Source organism: Hyperolius riggenbachi, chromosome 6, assembly GCF_040937935.1.
Source record: "Hyperolius riggenbachi isolate aHypRig1 chromosome 6, aHypRig1.pri, whole genome shotgun sequence".
Classification (NCBI taxonomy): Eukaryota; Metazoa; Chordata; class Amphibia; order Anura; family Hyperoliidae; genus Hyperolius; species Hyperolius riggenbachi.
In genome coordinates, this window is record NC_090651.1 from 360850861 (window position 1) to 360870382 (window position 19522).

Below are 19522 nucleotides of genomic sequence, written 5' to 3' on the forward strand. Positions count from 1 at the left end.
AAGAAGAGTTCTGCTGCTGTGAATCTGTTAAAGAAACACCAGGCCTTTTCAGTTCTGCTGAGTAGATTTTTAGTCCTGAGGTTCACTTTAAGTGTCCCTTTTTCTCATCTCAAAAAGTTGGGAGGTATGGATAGACTAGTCCAACATCTGTTGGTAATGTCAGATTTCTACTACTTACTGTAAGTGACAGAAACATAGGAGAGAAGTAATTTATGGCTCATCTTACTCAGTAAGAAATAGACTTCTTATTTGGATATGTTTCCAAGTATTTAAAATGTTAAGATTTTGGCGATAGTGGTCCTTTGAGAAGCAGTTGAAGGGGGGGCCCTCTGGTCCAGGAGTGCAGTCGATACCTCTGCATCCCCCTATTGCTACTGCACTGTCAGGGAATCAGGGCTATTTGGAAGCAAGTTACATAAGTTTTACAAACTCGATGGTTAAAAATAACCTCCCCCCCCCCCCTCGCGCCACCTGATCCTGAGATCCTGGCGGGGTGCCTGGAGGGGAGGAGGTGGAATGAGGGGAGTGTCCAGGCCTGGCTGTCCAGGGGTGCCTGGAGGGGGTTCAGAAGGAGGGGTGGAATGTAGTACAAGCAGCTCAGTCAGCTGCACTTTGAGCTCAGGCAGAGTCAAGTTCAGTCATTATGCACAGCATGCAGAGACTCTGTAGACTCCCTCCTCTGAACGCTCCTGTATTTCAGGCTGGCCCGCTGCGGCGCCTCTGCGGCCTTCCGACCGCTGGAACACAAAAGCCCACCCTGCGATGGGCCTCACGCTCCCCGATCCTGGGGGCCCCTCCAGCCTGCAGGCTCAGATCAGCTATACCCCAGATCCTCCCTCAGCGGAGTCTCTCGGACAGAAAGCTGAACGCCCCTCTCAGCGCACTGGAGGTGGCCCGCCCCTCAGGGGTCTGCACTATGATGAAGCTGCCCTATCAGGAGTCGGCGGAGGGACTGGACGCTGCGTTTATCGGGGTGCCTCTGGATACCGGCACGTCTAACCGACCTGGAGCCAGGCAAGAACAGTGCTACGTGTTTACTGTCATGTGCAAAAATTCACCCTGTTATCCAGTTATGTCCCATTCACAATGTAGTTCTGGGATGCAAAAGTTGCCTAGGCTACTATCTGTTCACTGAGTTTTATCATTCACCCACCCCTACTACACATAGCAGCTGAGGTGTGAGACCTATGGAAATTGTCATATTTATTTCCTTTTACACAATACCAGTTGCCTGGGAGGCCTGCTGGTCTATTTGGCTGCAGTAGTGTCTGAATCACTCACCTGATACAAGCATGCAGCTAATCTTGTCAGATTTCTCATAGACATCTGCTCTGCATGCTTGTTCAGGGGCTATGGCTTAAAGGACAACCGTAATGAGAGGGAAATGATATGGAGGTGCCCATCTTTACTTCCTTTTAAATCATACCAGTTGCCTGGCAGGCCTGCTGGTCTATTTGGCTGCATAAATGTCTGAATCACACCAGAAACAAGCATGCAGCTAGTCTTGTCAGATCTGACAATAATGTCAGAAACACCTGATCTGCTGCATGCTTGTTCAGGGGCTATGGCTAAAGGTATTGGAGGCAGAGGATCAGCAGGACAGCCAGGCAATGTGCCTTATTTAAAAGGAACTAAATATGTCAGCCTCCGTATCCCTCTCACTTCGGGTTTGTTATAAGGGCCAATCAGCTTATATAATCACCCCTTTTATAAGGCATCGCCATTTTGCAGGATTGCCACCAGCTTAGAGATGGTCGTCGCTATATGTATAAAGCATAGTGGCATGGTGGTTAGCGCTCTCACCTTGCAGCATTGGGTTCCTGGTTTGAATCCTAGCCGGGGCACTATCTGCATGGAGTTTGTATGTTCACCCTGTGTCTATGTGGGTTTCCTCTGGGCACTCAGGTTTCCTCCGACATACCAAAAACATACAGATAAGTTAACTGGCTTCCCCTTAAATTGGCCCAAGACTACGATACATACACTACACGATACATACATAGACATATGACTATTGCAGGGATTAGATTGCGAGCTCCTCTGAGGACAGTCAGTGACATGGCTATGTACTCTGTAATGTGCTGCAGAAGATGTCAGTGCTATATAAATACATAATAATAATATGGTAGGACATTACACTATGACTATGGTAGGATTAGAGTGTGAGCTCCTCTGAGGACAGTCAGTGACATGACTATGTACTCTGTAATGTACTGCAGGAGATATCAGTGCTATATAAATACATAATAATAATATGGTAGGACATTAGACTATGAATATGGTAGGGATTAGATTGTGAGCTCCTCTGAGGACAGTCAGTGACATAACTATGTACTCTGTAATGTGCTGCAGAAGATGTCAGTGCTATATAAATACATAATAATAACATGGTAGGACATTAGACTATGAATATGGTAGGGTTAGATTGTGAACTCCTCTGAGGACAGTCAGTGACATGACTATGTACTCTGTAATGTGCTGCAGAAGACGTCAGTGCTATATAAATACATAATGATAATATGGTAGGACATTAGACTATGACTATGGTAGGATTAGATTGTGAGCTCCTCTGAGGACAGTCAGTGACATGACTATGTACTCTGTAATGTACTGCAGGAGATATCAGTGCTATATAAATACATAATAATAATATGGTAGGACATTAGACTATGAATATGGTAGGGATTAGATTGTGAGCTCCTCTGAGGACAGTCAGTGACATGACTATGTACTCTGTAATGTGCTGCAGAAGACGTCAGTGCTATATAAATACATAATAATAATATGGTAGGACATTAGACTATGACTATGGTAGGGTTAGATTGTGAGCTCCTCTGAGGACAGTCAGTGACATGACTATGTACTCTGTAATGTGCTGCAGAAGACGTCAGTGCTATATAAATACATAATAATAATATGGTAGGCCATTAGACTATGACTACGGTAGGATTAGATTGTGAGCTCCTCTGAGGACAGTCAGTGACATGACTATGTACTCTGTAATGTGCTGCAGAAGACGTCAGTGCTATATGAATACATAATAATAATATGGTAGGACATTAGACTATGACTATGGTAGGATTAGATTGTGAGCTCATCTGAGGACAGTCAGTGACATGACTATGTACTCTGTAATGTGCTGCAGAAGATGTCAGTGCTATATAAATACATAATAATAATATGGTAGGCCATTAGACTATGACTATGGTAGGATTAGATTGTGAGCTCCTCTGAGGACAGTCAGTGACATGACTATGTACTCTGTAATGTGCTGCAGAAGATGTCAGTGCTATATAAATACATAATAATAATATGGTAGGACATTACACAATGACTATGGTAGGATTAGATTGTGAGCTCCTCTGAGGACAGTCAGTGACATGGCTATGTAGTCTAAAAAGCGCTGCAGAAGATGTCAGTGCTATATAAATACGGTACATAATAATAATAATAATATGGTAGGACATTAGACTATGACTGTGGTAGGGGTTAGATTGTGAGCTCCTCTGAGGACAGTCAGTGACATGACATAGCTATGTACTCTGTAAAGTGCTGCAGAAGATGTCAGTGCTATATAAATACACAATAATAATATGGTAGGACATTACGCTGTGGCTATGGTGGGATTAGATTGTGAGCTCCTCTGAGGACAGTCAGAACATGACTATGTCGTCTAAAGAGTGCTGCAGAAGATGTCAGTGCTATATAAATACATAATAATAATATGGTAGGACATTACACTATGACTATGGTAGGGATTAGATTGTGAGCTCCTCTGAGGACAGTCAGTGACATGGCTATGTACTCTGTAAAGTGCTGCAGAAGATGTTAATACTATATAAATACGTAATAATAATAAAATAATTATTAAATCCGATTACGACTTTAGGACACTGTTCAAACTGAAAATCGCTAGCGCTTAGTGAATTGTCAGCAATTGCATTTGCGATTCTCATTCCAGGAGCAAGAATTGCTGCGTGATCCTTCCGGAAATGCTACATGCAGTTACCCAGTTTACGCTCGCAGTACTGTCGAGTGAATGATGCTTTAGGGAGACCCTGCGCTACCAATTTGCAGATCTCCTGTGATCGCCAGTTGCATACGTCCCCAATCGCCACCAGTGTGAAACAGCCCTTATTGATGGTCAGATAGTGCTCTCCACATTCAGGATAACATGGTAGGCTGCAAAGGAAAAGGGGCGTGGTTCAGGCACACTTTCCACTAATTTGCTGCTCATTGTCACAAAAATTAGTGGTTTCTGCATGTAAGTCAGTGGATCAATTGCTGTAAAGGTGCCCAATAACGAGTTGATCACAACAGGTTGTTTTCCTCTTATGGACCAGAGCAATTTTCACATTTCAGCGCTCCTCCCATTAATTTGCCAATAACTTTATCACTACTTATTACACCTAAATGAACTATATCTTTTTCCGCCACAAATTGGGCTTTCTTTGGGTGGTACTTGTCGCTAAGAAATATTTAGTTGACGTCAGTGGCGGACACAGCCAGCAGTGGGCCCCTGTGCAAAATTGTAATTGTGGGCCCCCTATGACCTGCGGCGCGCGTAGCGAATATGGGCGTGGCTATCGCGCGCCGCGGCAAAAAGCAGTGGATAGAGCCTGCGGCGCGTAGCGCCGCGGCAAAAAATGGGCGTGGCAATGACCGGATGAGGGCGGAGCTAACTGTAACTTAAAGCGAACCCGGGGTGAGGGTTTATTTCCTTTTAAACAATACTAGTTGCCTGGCGGCCCTGCTGATCTATTTGGCTGCAGTAATAAACTGAATTACACCAGCAACAAGCATGCAGCTAATCTTCTCAGTTCTGACAATATTGTCAGAAACCCCTGACCTGCTGCATGCTTGTTCAGGGTCTATGGTTGAAAGAATAAGAGGCAGAGGACCAGCACGGCAGCCAGGCAACTGGTATTGCTTAACCACTTTGTCCTCCTTGACGTATAAAAACGTCAAGGAGGACAGGCGCGCCCCCGCGCGCTCCCGCGGCCGATCGCGCGCGTGCACGCGCACTCCCGGCCGCGGAGTCGGTAGCCACGGAATCAATGTATCGGGCTGGGGAGCCCGATCATTGATTCCTCTCCCCCGCTGAAAAAGCGACAGCTTCTCTCGGAAGCTTTGCTCTTTCTGAAGCTGTGTCCCTCTAAGCGTACATTGTACGCTTAGAGTGACGTCATGTAAAAAAAATCGAGATTGCCATCTTGTGGCCAAAATGTAAAACTACATGTAAATGCCCAAAAACATTACAAGACACCAATATTTCCCCAAATAAAACACTTTTAAGGCCTCTTGCACACTGCAAGCAAATCAGATTCAGATTCAGATTTTTAATCTGTTTTTACATCCGATTCCGATTCAGATTTTTAATCTTAACTGCATGCTGCGTTTTTTGATCCGTTTTTCTGTTGAATGTATTCAAGGAAAATCGGAAACGGAATCGGAATCGGAATCGGAAACGGAATCGGAATCGGAATCGGAAAACGGATTTGCAGTGTGCAGGGAGCCTAAAACCCACCCTCCCAAAAATGCCCACATAAAATGTTTAATAAAAAAAAACAAAAAAAACATTACTATAAAAAAAACAAAAACACATAAATATTTACCTTGGGGTCTAAACTTTTTAAATATCTATGTAAAGATGAAATATTTCTCTCTATTTTTTTTTTATAAGCTTGTAAATAGTGATGTATGCAAAACGGAAAAAATGCTCTTTTATTTCCAAATAAAATATTGTCGCCATACATTGTGATAGGGACATAATTTAAATGGTGAAATAACCGGGACATATGGGCATATACAATACATGGGTTTTAATTATGGAGGCATGTATTATTTTAAAACTATAATGGCCGAAAACTGACAAATAATGATTTTTTTCATTTTTTTTCTTATTCTTCCTGTTAAAATGCATTTACAGTAAAGTGGCTCTTAGCAAAATGTACCCCCCAAAGAAAGCCTAATTGGTGGCGGAAAAAACAAGATATAGATCAGTTCATTGTGATAAGTAGTGATAAAGTTATAGGCTAATGAATGGGAGGTGAACATTGCTCGGATGCATAAGCTGAGAACGACTGAGATGTTAAGTGGTTAAAAGGAGAGAAATATGTCAGCCTCAATATTATTCTCACCTCAGGTTCCCTTGAAAAGTGCAACGCAAAGACAGTGGGCCCAAGTTTTGGTGACCCTTTCCCCAGAAAATTCACATAATTGTGCAGGTTTTCTCAAGAAAATACATGCAATCATGTCGGCAGATATGCCCAGAAAATACGTGCAATCATGTCGGCAGATATGCCCAGAAAATACGTGCAATCAAGTCGGCAGATATGCCCAGAAAATACGTGCAAACAAGTCGGCAGATATGCCCAGAAAATACGTGCAAACAAGTCGGCAGATATGCCCAGAAAATACATGCAATCAAGTCGGCAGATATGCCCAGAAAATACGTGCAAACAAGTCGGCAGATATGCCCAGAAAATACGTGCAATCATGTCGGCAGATATGCCCAGAAAATACATGCAATCATGTGGCAGACCTGCCCAGAACATACACCTGCTAATATAAATAAAACAAAAACATTTACTCACCTGCAGCAGCAGACCTCCTGTCCCAGCCTCCATCCGGCGCGCAGCTCCCATGGGTGGTTGGGTGGATAGGTAGCCTAGTGGGTGGGTGGGTGGGTAGGTAGCCTGGTGGGTGGGTGGGTGGGTAACTAGCCCGGTAGGTAGGTAGGTAGCCCCGTGGGTGGGTAGGTAGGTAGCCTGGTGGGTGGGTTGGTAACTAGCCCGGTAGGTAGCCTGGTGGGTGGGTAGGTAGGTAGCCTGGTGGGTGGGTTGGTAACTAGCCCGGTAGGTAGCCGGGTGGGTGGTTAGGTAGGTAGCCGGGTGGGTGGTTAGGTAGGTAGCCGGGTGGGTGGTTAGGTAGGTAGCCTGGTGGGTGGGTGGGTGGGTAGCCTGGTGGGTGGGTAGGTAGCCTGGTGGGTGGGTTGGTAACTAGCCCGGTAGGTAGCCGGGTGGGTGGTTAGGTAGGTAGGTAGCCGGGTGGGTGGTTAGGTAGGTAGGTAGCCGGGTGGGTAGGTAGCCGGGTGGGTAGGTAGCCGGGTGGGTTGGTAACTAGCCCAGTAGGTAGCCGGGTGGGTGGTTAGGTAGGTAGCCGGGTGGGTGGTTAGGTAGGTAGCCGGGTGGGTGGTTAGGTAGGTAGCCTGGTGGGTGGGTGGGTAGGTAGCCTGGTGGGTGGGTTGGTAACTAGCCCGGTAGGTAGCCGGGTGGGTGGTTAGGTAGGTAGCCGGGTGGGTGGTTAGGTAGGTAGCCGGGTGGGTAGGTAGGTAGGAAGCCTGGTGGGTGGGTGGGTAGCCTGGTGGGTGGGTAGGTAGCCTGGTGGGTGGGTTGGTAACTAGCCCGGTAGGTAGCCGGGTGGGTGGTTAGGTAGGTAGCCTGGTGGGTGGGTAGGTAGGTAGCCTGGTGGGTGGGTTGGTAACTAGCCCGGTAGGTAGCCGGGTGGGTGGTTAGGTAGGTAGCCGGGTGGGTGGTTAGGTAGGTAGCCGGGTGGGTGGTTAGGTAGGTAGCCTGGTGGGTGGGTAGCCTGGTGGGTGGGTAGGTAGCCTGGTGGGTGGGTTGGTAACTAGCCCGGTAGGTAGCCGGGTGGGTGGTTAGGTAGGTAGCCGGGTGGGTGGTTAGGTAGGTAGCCGGGTGGGTAGGTAGGTAGGAAGCCTGGTGGGTGGGTAGCCGGGTGGGTGGGTAGGTAGGTAGCTGGGTGGGTGGTTAGGTAGGTAGCCGGGTGGGTAGGTAGGAAGCCTGGTGGGTGGGTAGGTAGCCGGGTGGGTAGGTAGGTAGCCGGGTGGGTAGGTAGGAAGCCTGGTGGGTGGGTAGGTAGCCTGGTGGGTGGGTGGGTGGGTAGGTAGCCTGGTGGGTGGGTAGGTAGCCTGGTGGGTGGGTTGGTAACTAGCCCGGTAGGTAGCCGGGTGGGTGGTTAGGTAGGTAGCCGTGTGGGTGGTTAGGTAGGTAGCCGGGTGGGTAGGTAGGTAGGTAGCCGGGTGGGTGGGTGGGTAGCCGGGTGGGTGGGTGGGTAGCCGGGTGGGTGGGTTGGTAACTAGCCCGGTAGGTAGCCGGGTGGGTGGTTAGGTAGGTAGCCGGGTGGGTGGTTAGGTAGGTAGGTAGCCGGGTGGGTGGTTAGGTAGGTAGGTAGCCGGGTGGGTAGGTAGCCGGGTGGGTAGGTAGCCGGGTGGGTGATTAGGTAGTTGGGTGGGTGGTTAGGTAGGAAGCCTGGTAGGTGGGTAGGTAGCCGGGTGGGTGGTTAGGTAGTTGGGTGGGTGGTTAGGTAGGAAGCCTGGTGGGTGGGTAGGTAGCCGGGTGGGTAGGTAGGTAGGAAGCCTGGTGGGTGGTTAGGTAGTCGGGTGGGTAGGTAGGAAGCCTGGTGGGTAGGTAGGTAGGTAGCCGGGTGGGTAGGTGGTTAGGTAGCCGGGTGGGTAGCTATCCGGGTGGGGGGCCCGACTCCTATCCTCCCTCCCTCCCTTCCTTCCTCACCTCGGGGGGCCCCCTCCCGATATGCGTGGCGGGAGAGCGAGCGGCAAATGCAGGAAGTCTTCCTGCATTTGCCGCTCGCTCGCTCGCTCTCCCGCCGCGCATATCGGGAGGGGGGCCCCCCGAGGTGAGGGAGGGAGGGAGGATAGGAATCGGGGGGCCCCCCGGGGAATAAAATAATAAAAAAAAAATGTAAAAAAAAAAAATACTTAATGGGCCCCTGAAGAAAACGGAACTTCAGGGGCCCTCGTGCGGCGGCACGGCCTGCACGGCCGTATGTCCGCCACTGGTTGACGTGCAGTTTAATGGGAATAATGGGGAAAAAAATGAATGAAAAAATTAATTCTCAGTTTTCAGCCATTATAATTTTAAGATAAAATTTGCTACTGTTAATAAACCCCACACCTTTTTTTAAATTTTATTTGCCCATTGTTTCTGGTTATTACAATGTTGAAATCATGTCCTTAGTGCAATGTATGGTGACAAGATTTTATTTGAATATAAAGGTGTATTTTTTCCTTTTTGTGTCAGTTTATACAATGTCACTAATTATAAGCCCTTATGTACAAATATAACAGAAATATACCCCACGACATACATATAAAAAAAACAACAAGTTGAGTCATCCAAGAGAACTATTCATGTATTTTTATTTTAAATGCATCACTTTTTGGTTTAACCCTCCTGGCGGTATAAAAAAATCCGCCAGGAGGCAGCGCAGCAGTTTTTTTGTTTTATTATATCATGTAGCGAGCCCAGGGCTCGCTACATGATAGCCGCTGCTCAGCAGTATCCCCCGCCCGCTTCGATCGCCTTCGGCGATCTCCGATCAGGAAATCCCAATGTTAACCTATGGATCCATTCACATGCGTCCGTTGTTACGTATACGTTCCATACGTTCCGGTCCCCGGACCTAAAAATTGCTGCAGGCCCTAATTTTCCATACCGTTCTGCTTACCGGAACGGATCCGGACAAAAAATACTGCAGCATTGAGGCAATGGGAAACGGAACGTTTCTTCACACTAGTGAAGAAACGGACCATTCCACTGAGGATGGGGGCATGGGCCGACGCGAATCTAGCAATAGGAGGGTGAGGGGAGGGTACAGCAGCCGGGCAGGTGGGCTAGGGAGGGTTTATACATACAGTGGCTTGCAAAAGTATTCGGCCCCCTTGAAGTTTTCCACATTTTGTCACATTACTGCCACAAACATGAATCAATTTTATTGGAATTCCACATGAAAGACCAATACAAAGTGGTGTACATGTGAGAAGTGGAACGAAAATCATTTGTGATTCCAAACATTTTTAAAAAATCAATAACTGCAAAGTGGGTTGTGCGTAATTATTCAGCTCCCTTTGGTTTGAGTGCAGTCAGTTGCCCATAGACATTGCCTGATGAGTGCTAATGACTAAATAGAGTGCACCTGTGTGTAATCTAATGTCAGTACAACTACAGCTGCTCTGTGATGGCCTCAGAGGTTTTCTAAGAGAATCTTGGGAGCAACACCATGAAGTCCAAAGAACACACCAGACAGGTCATGGATGAAGTTATTGAGAAATTTAAAGCAGGCTTAGGCTACAAAAAGATTTCCAAAGCCTTGAACATCCCACGGAGCACTGTTCAAGCAATCATTCAGAAATGGAAGGAGTATGGCACAACTGTTAAACTACCAAGACAAGGCCATCCACCTAAACTCACAGGCCAAACAAGGAGAGCGCTGATCAGAAATGCAGTCAAAAGGCCCATGGTGACTCTGGACGAACTGCAGAGATCTACAGCTCAGGTGGGAGACTCTGTCCATAGGACAACTATTAGTCATGCACTGCACAAAGTTGGCATTTATGGAAGAGTGACAAGAAGAAAGCCATTGGGAACAGAAAAGCATAAGAAATCCCGTTTGCAGTTTGCCACAAGCCATGTGAGGGACACAGCAAACATGTGAAAGAAGGTGCTCTGGTCAGATGAGACCAAAATGGAACTTTTTGGCCAAAATGCAAAACGCTATGTGTGGCAGAAAACTAACACTGCACATCACTCAGAACACACCATCCCCACTGTCAAATATGGTGGTGGCAGGATCATACTCTGGGGGTGCTTCTCTTCAGCAGGGACAGGGAAGCTGTTCAGAGTTGATGGGAAGATATATGGAGCCAAATACAGGGCAATCTTGGAAGAAAACCTCTTGGAGTCTGCAAAAGACTTGAGACTGGGGTGGAGGTTCAACTTCCAGCAGGACAACAACCCTAAACATAAAGCCGGGGCAACAATGGAATGGTTTAAAACAAAACATATCCATGTGTGTTAGAATGGCCCAGTCAAAGTCCAGATCTAAATCCAATCGAGAATCTGTGGCAAGATCTGAAAACTGATGTTCACAAACGCTGTCCATCTAATCTGACTGTGCTGGAGCTGTTTTGCAAAGAAGAATGGGCAAGGATTTCAGTCTCTAGATGTGCAAAGCTGGTAGAGACATACTGTTAGGCTTAGTGGTGTATTCTCCACAGTCAGCATGCAACGCATGAGCTGGCGTGGAGGAGGTACACACACTAGCACCAGGAAACAGGCTATCCCTAGTATAGTGGAGGGGAGGACTGACTCCAATAGGAGATTGTGGCGCACAGAGCCGGTGCAGATCTGACAGCCACAAACAATGCTTTCGTTATAACGTCTCAGCGCAAAGTAGCGCTGAGCACATAAACCAGAACTGAGGAGATCAGGACAGGTAGACAGAATGAACGCTTGCTAGCTAGCGGCTACTTAGCGACAGCAAGCGTCCAAAACCAGACAGACTGGAATGAGGCAGCCAATGCGATGCGGCGATGGCGTGCCTCACAAAGACAGGACAGGATAGTCAGAAAATAGCAGGATTAAGATAGATGAACGTAACACAGATAAATATACAATAAGTATGTTTTCCTAGCGCATTACAATTACAGCTATCAATGAAACTATTTGTAACGTCTGACTAACATATGTATATATCGGCAATGAACCGATATATGACATAAGCAGGAACGCTGACTAGGAATGGAGTAATACAGGGAACAGAGATGAACGCAATCCACAAACGGTAACAGAACAGGATTCAGAAGGATTCGTTATCTCTTCGCAGAGATGAACGCAATCCACAAACAGTAACAGAACAGAATTCAGAAGGATTCGTTATCTCTTCGCAGAGATGAACGCAATCCACAAACAGAACCAGGAGCAGGGTAACTACCTCAGCACGGGTGGTCACGGTACGCGCAACCTACCAAAACGTGCTGGAAAGCTGACTAACTGCACACAGGATATAAACAGTTCGTGTACGTATACATCAGCGACACTGATGTATCACGTAACACAAATACAAGGAAAATAATAAACGTGCTGGTATGCATATATATTGGCAATGAACCAATATATGATGCAAAGACCAGCAAAGTATCTTTATAACAAGAAACACGATCGGGGGCTAAAGCGACAGCAAGACTGGCTTAAGCTGAAGCTATGAAAACCCAAGGAAACCCTGCAGGAAGCAGATCTTTATACTGAGGTCATCCAATGGGAGCAGACATGCAGATTCCCACACAGGTGAATGATAATCAGTCACAAGCTGACAGCAGGGAAAGACAGACAAACCTATGCAGCTTGCATGGAAAGACATCAGAACTGCCTGAGCTGCAGCACTACTTCCAGCAATAGCTGCTGCAGCAGCGATCATTACAGTACCCCCGCCTTTAAAAGCGGATTCCAGACGCTTTTCAAAACTGAAATTTCCAACAAAACAGTCTGACTGATAATTCATGATGACCGGGACAGCCCGGCAAGACCGAATTCCAGAATCAGTCCCCACAAGACTGGACCCATCAGAACCAGAACCTACAGAACCATGCCCATCAGTACTACAAGCCCCAGTGTGACACCCATCAGAACCATGATTTCCAGAAGAAAGCCCTCCGAAACTCCCTGAGCGATACCCACCGCCTTCCAGGAACAGTTCAGAAACGCCAAAGCCTTTGCAATGCCCACCGGTACTGTCTTTACCAAGACAAAACCCACTGTTGAACCAGTCCAAGGCACCAGGACAAGTTTTCTCAGAGACCTCCCAGAACACCTTGAAGCTCCAAAGAGATCCCCATAGGTCAGAATGCCCCTTAGGCTCACATGGAGAACTATCAAGAACCCCTATGGAACCTAGGGCAATTCCCGAGTCAGGGCCACAAGGACAAACATCAATATCAGGGCTTTCAGGGACCAGAACCATCTCTGGGCATGCAGGCAGACTGGCAACATCAGAACATGTTCCCACTAAGGAAGCATCAGAGCACGCTAACACCTTAAACACACTTGGGCATTCTGGCACACAAAGAACATCTGGGCACACTGGCACAAGAGAAACCTCTGGGCATGTCAAGGAACTGTGAGCCTCAGGGTCAGCCAAGACAGGACCAAAACCAGGACTGGCCAAAAAAAAATCATCATGACTAGACTTCGCAACTACTGGATTTTTACACGAGAATGCAGGATCAGACTTAGATGTCGCTGATTCCAGCAAAGTCAGTAACAAATCAGATTCAGGGGCACTAACAAGACAGGACAAATCTTCTGATGTATGCACTGAACCAGATAGGGACTCCACAACTACCTCTGGACTGGACAGAGACTCATCTAATACACTGGATTGGAGCTCATGAGGCGCTGCAGAACAAGTCAGCATTGCAGCAGCCCCCACTGGACTAGGCAAAACTGAGGAATTCCCTGGACCGGAAGGGGACTCTGGAACCTCTGCCACAGCGGCCAGAGAACCAGAATCTTTCAGGATACAGGGCTGGGTTTCAGGAACACACATCAGACCGGACTGAAATTCTGAGATTTCTATTATTTTGACCAGAGAATCAGAATTATCCATGTTACAGGGCAAGACTTCTGAAACATTCAGAGGACAGGGCTGGAGTTCCTCGGTTGTTACAACACTGGAGAGGGACTCAACATTGGTTAAATCAGACTGTGTACAGGGCAAGGTATCTAACACAATTGCTGACGAGGACAATATTTCAATGGCTTCTGCTTTGCTGGGCAGAAATTCACCAAGTTTTATTAGAGCAGACTGTAATTCCAAAACAGCTGCTAAACAAGTGAATATTACTGCAACACCAACTGAGGTAAGCAGTGCTTCAGCCTCCTCTGCTAGAGGGTTTAAAGTATCCAAAGTACTGGGTGAAGCATAAGACTCTGCGACCACAGCTTCACTGGACAGGATCACTGAACAGTCCACATTGCAGGGCAAAACCATGGAAGCACCTGCTGGACAGCATAATGATTCTGTGACCTGAGTTTCATTGGAGAGATCTACTGCACAATTCATGGTACAGGGCAAATTTATTGGAAAATTTTCTGAACAAGGTAATAATTCTGCGATTTCAGGTTCACATAGCAGATGCTCTGAGCTATTCACGAAACTAGAGCGAGGTGTAGAAACAGGAAGATCAAGACACAATGTTTGCGCATCTGAATCACCATTCATTTGTAAAATTGGAAAATTCAGATGCTGGGGTTCTGAGTCTACTAGACAGGATTGCTGGGACTCGGAAACTGATGTAGTGCATCTATTGGCATCTGCTGGATCAGACAGGAGTTGAACTTTATTAACACAGGTAATTTCTGCAGAAGTGTTTGCAGAGACAGGCAAGATTTTTCTGGTGTCTGTTTCACTAAACAAAGAGTCATGAGTACTGGCTAGGCTGGACTCGGAAGTCAGCAGGACCTCTGGATTCTCTGCTGAGAAATTTGCGCAGGGCAAGGTTAAGAATGTATCAGTGGCTTCTGTTTTACTGGGAAGTAACACTGAGTTATCCATGGTACAGGGTGGAATTGCAGGAACTTCAATTTCACACAAAAAGAGCTCCGAATCACCTGCTGAATCAGCCAAAGGTGCTGAAGCAGGCGGGTCAGAACGCCAAATTTGCGAATTCGGAGTCACATAAAAATCATCCAAAATCAGTTCCCACACATCAATCAAGGGAGCCACACAGTCATACCTACACACACCAGCCTCTATTAGGTTATAGGCTGACTTAATGCATGCGTTCAATACCATTTCACTTTTTGCACTGTAAAATTGACAAAATGAACTTGAATCATTCTTCCATTCACAGACCAGGGCTTCCATCTCTCCCCTCTCGAATGGAGGATCCCATGCATACTTAACAGCAAAACATTTAGGCTGATCACAGTCTGCAGATATGATTGTGGCAGGCACATGTATAGGGTTAATTAGCAGGTGATTGGCAGATTCCTTATTCTTAAGAATCTCCAATACCTGTAGCAAGTGTTGAACTGTAGTGTATGCAAACTTCCCTTGGTTCACAAATAAGTTGATTTGCTCAATACTCTGTAATATCTCATCATAATCATACTCAGATAATTCTTTTAAACAAAAATCTTTATTTTCCCTAGCCAGGGAGGAAAGTTCATTAGTAGTTTCATAAGTCCATTTAACTCCCCTGAAAGACAATTGCATTTCATTATCTGTTAATGGCAGAATCTCATTATAGGTCTCAGTCGCTAAGGATAACGACTCTGCAGATCGGACACGTTTCTTAGAACGTTTGCGTTTTGCCTTTGACCTTGCGGTTTTTGGTGATTTATTCAAAGCTGCAGGAAAATTATCAGTAACACTTTCTGCTTGCTGATCATTCTTGCAAGCAATTGAAGGAGCAGCTGATTGGCCTGCTGCCAGGAGTTCATTAAGAGGAAAAGGCAATGGATCTATGCGCAACCAGTTATGGATCACAAACGCTAGAAATTCCAGCGGTCTTTCTTTCAAATCGGAATGATTGAGAACATCAAATGCCCACTGGAATATTTCCCTTTAAACAAAATATAACTTAGTTGGAGTGCCCAAGTTGAAACAGGAGTCGCTTGGAGATCGGGATTGGCCAGGAACCTGGCACATTCAGAGAAAAACTCATTTTCTGTTTCAGAGCTAAGTTCTTCAAATTTCTTAAAGGAACAGGAACCATAATTAACAGTGTCATACTTTCTGGGAATCCCCCCCACAATGGGGATTGGTAATGGGGTTTTCATAATGTTAGGCTTAGTGGTGTATTCTCCACAGTCAGCATGCAACGCATGAGCTGGCGTGGAGGAGGTACACACACTAGCACCAGGAAACAGGCTATCCCTAGTATAGTGGAGGGGAGGACTGACTCCAATAGGAGATTGTGGCGCACAGAGCCGGTGCAGATCTGACAGCCACAAACAATGCTTTCGTTATAACGTCTCAGCGCAAAGTAGCGCTGAGCACATAAACCAGAACTGAGGAGATCAGGACAGGTAGACAGAATGAACGCTTGCTAGCTAGCGGCTACTTAGCGACAGCAAGCGTCCAAAACCAGACAGACTGGAATGAGGCAGCCAATGCGATGCGGCGATGGCGTGCCTCACAAAGACAGGACAGGATAGTCAGAAAATAGCAGGATTAAGATAGATGAACGTAACACAGATAAATATACAATAAGTATGTTTTCCTAGCGCATTACAATTACAGCTATCAATGAAACTATTTGTAACGTCTGACTAACATATGTATATATCGGCAATGAACCGATATATGACATAAGCAGGAACGCTGACTAGGAATGGAGTAATACAGGGAACAGAGATGAACGCAATCCACAAACGGTAACAGAACAGGATTCAGAAGGATTCGTTATCTCTTCGCAGAGATGAACGCAATCCACAAACAGTAACAGAACAGGATTCAGAAGGATTCGTTATCTCTTCGCAGAGATGAACGCAATCCACAAACAGTAACAGAACAGGATTCAGAAGGATTCGTTATCTCTTCGCAGAGATGAACGCAATCCACAAACAGAACCAGGAGCAGGGTAACTACCTCAGCACGGGTGGTCACGGTACGCGCAACCTACCAAAACGTGCTGGAAATCTGACTAACTGCACACAGGATATAAACAGTTCGTGTACGTATACATCAGCGACACTGATGTATCACGTAACACAAATACAAGGAAAATAATAAACGTGCTGGTATGCATATATATTGGCAATGAACCAATATATGATGCAAAGACCAGCAAAGTATCTTTATAACAAGAAACACGATCGGGGGCTAAAGCGACAGCAAGACTGGCTTAAGCTGAAGCTATGAAAACCCAAGGAAACCCTGCAGGAAGCAGATCTTTATACTGAGGTCATCCAATGGGAGCAGACATGCAGATTCCCACACAGGTGAATGATAATCAGTCACAAGCTGACAGCAGGGAAAGACAGACAAACCTATGCAGCTTGCATGGAAAGACATCAGAACTGCCTGAGCTGCAGCACTACTTCCAGCAATAGCTGCTGCAGCAGCGATCATTACACATACCCTAAAAGACTGGCAGCTGTAATTGCAGCAAAAGGTGGTTCTACAAAGTATTGACTCAGGGGGCTGAATAATTACGCACACACCACTTTGCAGTTATTTATTTATAAAAAATGTTAGGAATCATGTAAGATTTTCGATCCACTTCTTACATGTACACCACTTTGAATTGGTCTTTCACGTGGAATTTCAATAAAATGGATTCATGTTTTTGGCAGTAATGTGACAAAATGTGGAAAACTTCAAGGGGGCCGAATACTTTTGCAACCCACTGTACCTAATCTTCCGTAGTAGCCAGCGGTAGAGGCTTCCTTCTTCTTCCGCATCATGGGACTACATGGCGCGGTGTGTAATAACAGCGGAAGAAGAGGAACCCTCTACCGCCGGCTGCTGCAGAAGATTAGGTATGTATATACTGAGTGAAAACGGATCCGATCAACCATTGATCAGATCCGTTTTCATATGTGAACCGAGCCACGGACTGAGCCATCCGGATCTGGTGAAGCGGAGACCGGATCCGCTCACTGGATCCTTTTGGCTCATTTTGCAGATGTGAACCCGGGCCTAACAAGTGTTTTATTTCGGTAACTATTGGGGGAGGAGGGTAAAGGGCTAATAATAACTAATGGAAGATTTGTTTAAATGTATTTATTTAAGTGTATATAGGTTTTATTTCTGATCTTGCTGATGCTGGTGATCATTCATTACACATTGTTAATAATTGGGTCACGTACAATTCACTTTTTCTCATTTTTCTCTTAAAGGGAAGGTTCAGGGAGGGGAGTAAAAAAATAAAAATCAATTTCCACTTACCTGGGGCTTCCTCCAGCCCGTGGCAGGCAGGAGGTGCCCTCGCCGCTGCTCCGCAGGCTCCCGGTGGCCGACCCAACCTGCGCTCCAAGGCCTGGCACTTCTGCGTCCCACGCGGGCGCGCTGACGTCATCGGACGTCCGCCGGGCTGTACTGCGCAGGCGAGGGCACCTCCTGCCTGCCACGGGCTAGAGGACGCCCCAGGTAAGTGGAAATTGATTTTTATTTTTTCACCCCCCTCCCTGAACCTTCCCTTTAAGAGATCAATTCTTATATTCTGTTTAAAATTATTTCTCGGCACCTTGCGATTGAAAGAGTACCAAAAAGTAGGTGGAAAAGTACTGCCAAAATTATTCTTGCTTGTTGGTGGCTTAAAATAGATCAGGTGAGAAATTATCACTCAGGAGAAAACTCAGGAGAAAGTGAATTGAATAAAGACCCTAAGAAGTCTTTCAGTTTTTAGTATGATGAAATATGAAATATGTTACATATAATATGTAGTAGAAGCAGTAGAGTGTTGTACCGTGTTAGCCATCAGTAAAAGCAAGAAGTTTTAAATCAGGATGATACCATTTATTGCCTAACTTAGAGATAATAATAATAATAATAATGGCAGTATTTGTATAGCGCCTTTCTCCTGTCGGACTCAAAGCGCTTGCGAGGCAGCCACTAGAGCGCACTCAGTAGGCAGTAGCAGTGTTAAGGAGACTTGCCCAAGAAACAGTGAGCTTTCGACTTATAAAAAGCCTTCGTCGGACTGGTTCCTGACCAAAACTGAAAAACACAGCTTATATACACTGACATACAGAGGAGAAACATTCTTTAGCAAACATAAATGTAATTAATATGTATCATTTATATGTTTTTTCTTCTCAAGAATAATATTGTTTTGGTTTTGCTCCTTGGCAGATTTGGACCGCGTCACATCCGGGCGGAGTCCAGCATGGCCAGACGGTACAACGTTCCCACCAGGGCGGCGCCCTATGACTCCATCTTGGTGGCCGATATCGGTGATGTCAACGTGAACCTGTATGACCTGAAAGACAGCTGCCGGCTAATCAGAGAGGCTTATCAGAAGATAATGGCGACCGGGTGCATCCCTTTAACCATGGGTACATTGCTAATCAGTTGGGCTTGAGTTTTATCTCATATGATGGGTACACATGGTACAATTTTCGATAGATGCATGCGATTGATAAAATCCCTCATGTCCGATATTACTCCCGATCGATTTTGCGCTCAATTTCTCATAGAAGTGAATGGAAAAAGATAAGAAACACGAGCGAAGATAAGAGAATTGAGCACAGAATCGAGTGCGGAATTGAGCGGAAAAACCGATCAGGTTGGAAAATAGCACAGAAAATCGTACCGTGTGTACCCAGCATTAGTGACGTAACTCAGTGATTTGACTAGACTGGTGATATGGCAGCGCCGGTCGTACTATAAGGTCCACTTAATTGTCTTGCAGAGAATCACTACAAATGGTTCATAATCATAACATGCTAATACTACTGACTAGCATGCAAATTTCATGCAAATTTTATGCACCTTCCAAATCAACAGGATGTTCCTTTGATTGGTCCATTTCCAAGTTAAATGCAGTTTGCATTAAATTTGCATGCAAGCTGTAAGCACTGGAATTTATCTCTAGTTGTGGGTCCTTGTAGATGTGATGTTTTTTATGTTTTAAAAAAAAGCAAGCAATTTTTTCTAATTAGTAATCAGTAAAGTACAATATTACATGACAAATAGCTTCCAAGTTTTGGAGATGAAAAAGAGGGAAACCTTTAAGACACACCCCTGCCACGCCTCT

General features: G+C 45.8%; 1 protein-coding gene across 1 annotated transcript in view; it reads left to right on the forward strand.

Annotated features, from left to right (window-relative positions):
- Positions 1-535: 535 nt before the first annotated feature.
- The window catches only part of AGMAT (agmatinase (putative)), a 38870-nt gene continuing 19883 nt past the window's right edge, over positions 536-19522 (forward strand). The window contains exons 1-2 of the mRNA XM_068242292.1: positions 536-1014; positions 18619-18821. Coding sequence (XP_068098393.1) covers positions 644-1014; positions 18619-18821 — 574 coding nt within the window. The 5' untranslated portion in view covers positions 536-643. The remainder of the gene's footprint in view (positions 1015-18618; positions 18822-19522) is intronic.